Source organism: Penaeus japonicus, unplaced genomic scaffold (genome assembly GCF_977035675.1).
Source record: "Penaeus japonicus unplaced genomic scaffold, GWHDUDI00000001_assembly GWHDUDI00000021, whole genome shotgun sequence".
Lineage (NCBI taxonomy): Eukaryota > Metazoa > Arthropoda > Malacostraca > Decapoda > Penaeidae > Penaeus > Penaeus japonicus.
In genome coordinates, this window is record NW_028234423.1 from 12,478,434 (window position 1) to 12,483,433 (window position 5,000).

Below are 5,000 nucleotides of genomic sequence, written 5' to 3' on the forward strand. Positions count from 1 at the left end.
TTGGGGCAGTGTAACTAGTGCTGACGTCACTGTGTGCGACGCCTGCCAGCACAGCCAAAAAAACTGCGACGCTTTGTTTCTGAAATGACAGTTTCATACGATAAAAAAAATACTAATAATAATGGCAGACACGTTCCTAATCTATATACTTTAAAGACTCATTGCTTGTAATCTTTCAGATAATGAATTGGTAGATAAGAGATCTCACCATCGTTGTGGTAGAGAGATGATAATGCCGCTTACTGCCTGAGCATGAGTTTATATAGCTGGCAAGCTAAAGATTCAGGGACACGCACACCGGGAAACGCTGCTTCTGTATTTTTTATCAAATGAAATAATGAAAAGACAAATTTTACCTTTTCGTTCTCCTTTGCTTGTACAATGTTTTATGTTTAACATCTTTGAACCAGAAATGCTTTAAAAAATTACAGTGATATATAAGAACAGACACACTTATGTATACACCCACGGATACACATACAAACACAAAACTAGAAACATACACGCACACACATATGTGTGTGCGTATATATATATATATATATATATATATATATATATATATATATATATATATATATATTATATTTATATGAAAATATATATGTAGATATATCTATGTATATAAACATACGTATATCTACATATATACATACATATACATACATACACTCACACACACACACACACACACACACACACACACACACACACACACACATATATATATATATATTATATATATATATATATATATATATATATTTATGTGTGTGTATGTGTTTGTGTGTGTGTATATGTTTAAATATGTGTGTATGCATATACATAAATATCTATCTATCTATCTATCTCTCTATATATATATTTATCTATAGACAGATGATATATATATATATATATATATATATATATATATATATATATATATATATATATATATATACATATATCGATATGTATATATATGTATATATATACACATTTGTATATATACATGTATATATGTATATACATATATTTATGTATATATATATATATATATATATATATATATATATATATATATATATATATATATGTGTGTGTGTGTGTGTGTGTGTGTGTGTGTGTGTGTGTGTGTGTTTATTTATATGTATATATTTACATATATGTAAATATATTTATGTATGTATACATATATGTATATATTTAGATACATGTAAATATATTCATGTATGTATACATATATTTATATATTTACATATATGTAAATATATTTATGTATGTATACATATATGTATATATACATATATCGATATATATATATATATATATATATATATATATATATATATATATATATATACATATGCATATATATATATGCATATATAAGTATTTATATGCATATATATGTATGTACATAAATACACATATATGTATATGAATATAAGTCTGTTAATATATATGTATGTACATAATACTCTCTTTTATCTCTATTTGTTATTTACTCTGTCTCTCTCTCTCTCTCTCTCTCTCTCTCTCTCTCTCTCTATATATATATATATATATATATATATTTTTGTGTGTGTGTGTGTGTGTGAGTGTGTGAGTGTGTGTGTTTGTGTGTGTGTGTGCACATACATATACATATATATGTATATAAGTATATAAATTAATATTTCCAAATATACATATATATATATATATATATATATATATATATATATATATATATATATATATATGTACATGTATATACATATATATTTAGATAGATAGATACACATATATGTACATAAATCAATATACATTTATATATATGTGTGTATATATATATTTATGTATATATTTGGATATGCATGTGTATGTGTCTGTGTATACACATATAAATGTATCATTTTCTCTTAGTTTACACCTGTCAGTAGAGAATACTGGAAAATGAAATACTTGTCATGTCAAACATTCATTCTCTAAAAACTTGATCTCTAGGAGAGAAGTGGCGCGCGTTTCCCGGTGTGGGTGTCCCTGAGTGTTTGCATTCGTAGATATATAAGCTGAGGCTGAAGAAGTAAGCTGCAGTATCATCTCTTTCCGCAACAATGGTAAGAGGTCTCCGCGGTAATGTATTTTCAAGTTGTCTGGCAAGGATATTGCCCGCAATCGCCTTTTCTCACCACATTCATTACTCTTATGTCGTTGACATGTTCATTCTAAAACTATAAACCATTTCAGAGACAAAGCGCCGCAGTTTTTTTGGCTGTGCTGGCAGGCGTCGCACACAGTGACGTCAGCACTAGTTACACTGCCCCAAGCAATAACTTCGGAGGCGGTGCAGGATCCGCAGGAGGAGGCTTCAGTAGTGGTGGTCATGGATCCTTTGGTGGAGTTTCCACTGGGAGTATCGGCGCTGGATCATTTGGCGGTTCTGCAGGCGGACTTGGAGGTGCTGGTGGATCCGCCGGTGGAGTGAGTGCAAGCTACAACGCACCCTCTAATAACTTCGGAGGTTCTGGTGCCTCTGGTTTCGGCCGTGGTTCCGGATCCTTTGGAGGAGCTTCAAGTGGCAGCTTCGGGGGAGCATCAGTTGGTGGAGTTTCAGGAGGAAGCATTGGAGGTGGATCAGTTGGAGGAGCCGGTGTAAGTGCCACTTACAACGCACCAAGCAATAACTTTGGTAGCTCAGGAGGCTTCGGTAGTGGTGCAGGATCCTTCGGCGGTGCAGGAGTTGGAAGCGGATCTTTCGGTGGAGTAGGATCTACAGGTGGATCTTTTGGCAGTGGTGCTGGTGCGTCCGTTGGTGGAGTCAGTGGAAGCTACAGCGCTCCAAGTAATAACTTTGGAGCTTCTGGAGCTTCTGCAGGAGGACACGGCTTCGGAAGCTCCACTTCCGGCTTTGGAGGAGCATCTGGCGGCGCCTTTGGTGCTGGGGGTTCCTTTGGAAGTGGACAAGGAAGTGCTGGCGTGTCCAACAGCTACAGCCCCCCACGTGGATAATCGTCGTGAATCACCATGAAAAGGGTGCTAAAGGAAATATTCCACGGTAAAAAAAATGAAAATAATAAAGTATAAACAAGATAATCAATTTCAAATGTCGTTCCTTTTCAAACTGATCTTCAAAAAAAGGATAATTGAGGATAGAAGATATAAAAGAGAGATGTGACGAGTGAGAGAGAATGTGCGTGTGTATGTCTGTGTACACATACATATACATACGCATATATATATGTATATATATATGTATGTGCATACCTACGTATATATATATATATATATATATATATATATATATATATATATATATATGTATGTATGTATGTATGTATGTACACACATAAATATATACATTTACACATCTGTACATATATATTTGCATATATATATATATATATATATATATATATATATATACATATATATGTATATTTATATGTATATACACAGAAACATTTATATATATATATATATATATATATATATATATATATATATATATATATATACATACACATACGCACATATATGAATATATATGTATATATGTATATATATATATATATATAATATATATATATATATATATATTATATATATATATATGTTCAAATGCTTGTATATATTATATAATATATATATATATATATATATATATATATATATATATAATATATATGTTCACATGCTTGTATATATATATATATATATATTATATATATATTATATATTATATAAATATGTTATATAATATATATATATATATATGTTTATATAAATATGTATATATATTTTTGTATATATGTTTATATATATATATATATATATATATATATATATATACATATATATATATGTGTGTGTATGTATATATATATACACACACACAAGCACACACGCATATACAAACACAGAAACACACATATGCTGTATATACATACACACACAGATATATATATATATTATATATATATATATATATATATATATATATATATATATATATATATATTATATATATATATATATATATTATATATATATATATAATATATATACGGGAGTATGGCAACACTACAACTGGCAGCGTACATAATGCAGATTTCTAATAGAACTGTAAATGTTATATATGTAAATTTTGGTCGTGAAGTCCATGAAGATGCGGTCACCATACCCGAGAAGGTTGTGCTGTATTTGTACTTAAAAAAATAATCCAAAATAGAATCAGCTAAACAGTGGCTGTATACGGAAATATGTCACTAATGACCCCGTTACAGTGAGTATGTCGATTTGTCATATACTTTGACTGTTAAGCATCCAACACACAAAAAATAGAAATTAAGTAATATGTGATACACAAAAAGTAACGTTATCATAATAAGAATACTGACTTTTATTACTGAAGAAGAGCGTTATAACAATGGGTGAGGACTACTCGACTCCCGTTCACCTCCACAACTTGCCCGAGGAAACTGAACGTTTTTCATCCGTAACAAACTCAATTTCATGGTGCATGACGATATTTTTTGTTGTGTGATGATTTATATGATGGTGTTGAAGTTGAAATACAAAATAAATTATGAGTAAAGAATTGTTTAGCCGAATGAAGCAAAAACATTTATAGACGCCATGAAGAAGCAAAATGAAATCAAATAAATGCTAAAATTTCTGTCCGAGAACGTGAACGATAATGTGTTATTATGTGCCGTTCAATGCACGCGGGTTCCATCTGTGTATACGGATTATGTAACGGTTGCCGCTATCAATCGTCAATTGAGTTTGCTTCGCTCACAGACGAGCGTGATGCGGACCTCAGATGCGAAGTTAAGGATACTGGACGCTATGCCACGCCCTCACATTGCTGCCCTGGAGAACACATTACAGACGCCGAAGGTGCCACCGCACAGGAATAACTCGCCCTTAAGCATCAGAGATATGTCACATGAGGCGAAGGAGACCTTCCAGAAAGAAATCAAATTAATTTTCGAAGTCGTAAGGAGTGGCACCGCCTGAGGATGCAGTATCAT

The 5,000-nt window shown here is 31.2% G+C and overlaps 2 protein-coding genes across 2 annotated transcripts in view; one reads left to right on the top strand and one right to left on the bottom strand.

Moving 5' to 3' along the window:
- The window catches only part of LOC122259628 (uncharacterized), a 1,030-nt gene extending 933 nt beyond the window's left edge, over nucleotides 1–97 (bottom strand). Inside the window, exon 1 of the mRNA XM_043026513.2 lies at nucleotides 1–97. This exon is cut by the window's left edge and continues 933 nt beyond it. Within this exon, the coding sequence (XP_042882447.2) occupies nucleotides 1–97 (97 nt within the window).
- A 1,944-nt stretch (nucleotides 98–2,041) lies between these two features.
- LOC122259622 (uncharacterized) lies at nucleotides 2,042–3,060 on the top strand. Its single transcript, XM_043026505.2, has 2 exons — nucleotides 2,042–2,084; nucleotides 2,215–3,060. The coding sequence occupies exons 1-2, from the start codon at nucleotides 2,082–2,084 to the stop codon at nucleotides 2,974–2,976; spliced, it is 765 nt and encodes a 254-aa protein (XP_042882439.2). The 5' UTR covers nucleotides 2,042–2,081; the 3' UTR covers nucleotides 2,977–3,060.
- The last annotated feature ends 1,940 nt before the right edge of the window (nucleotides 3,061–5,000 follow it).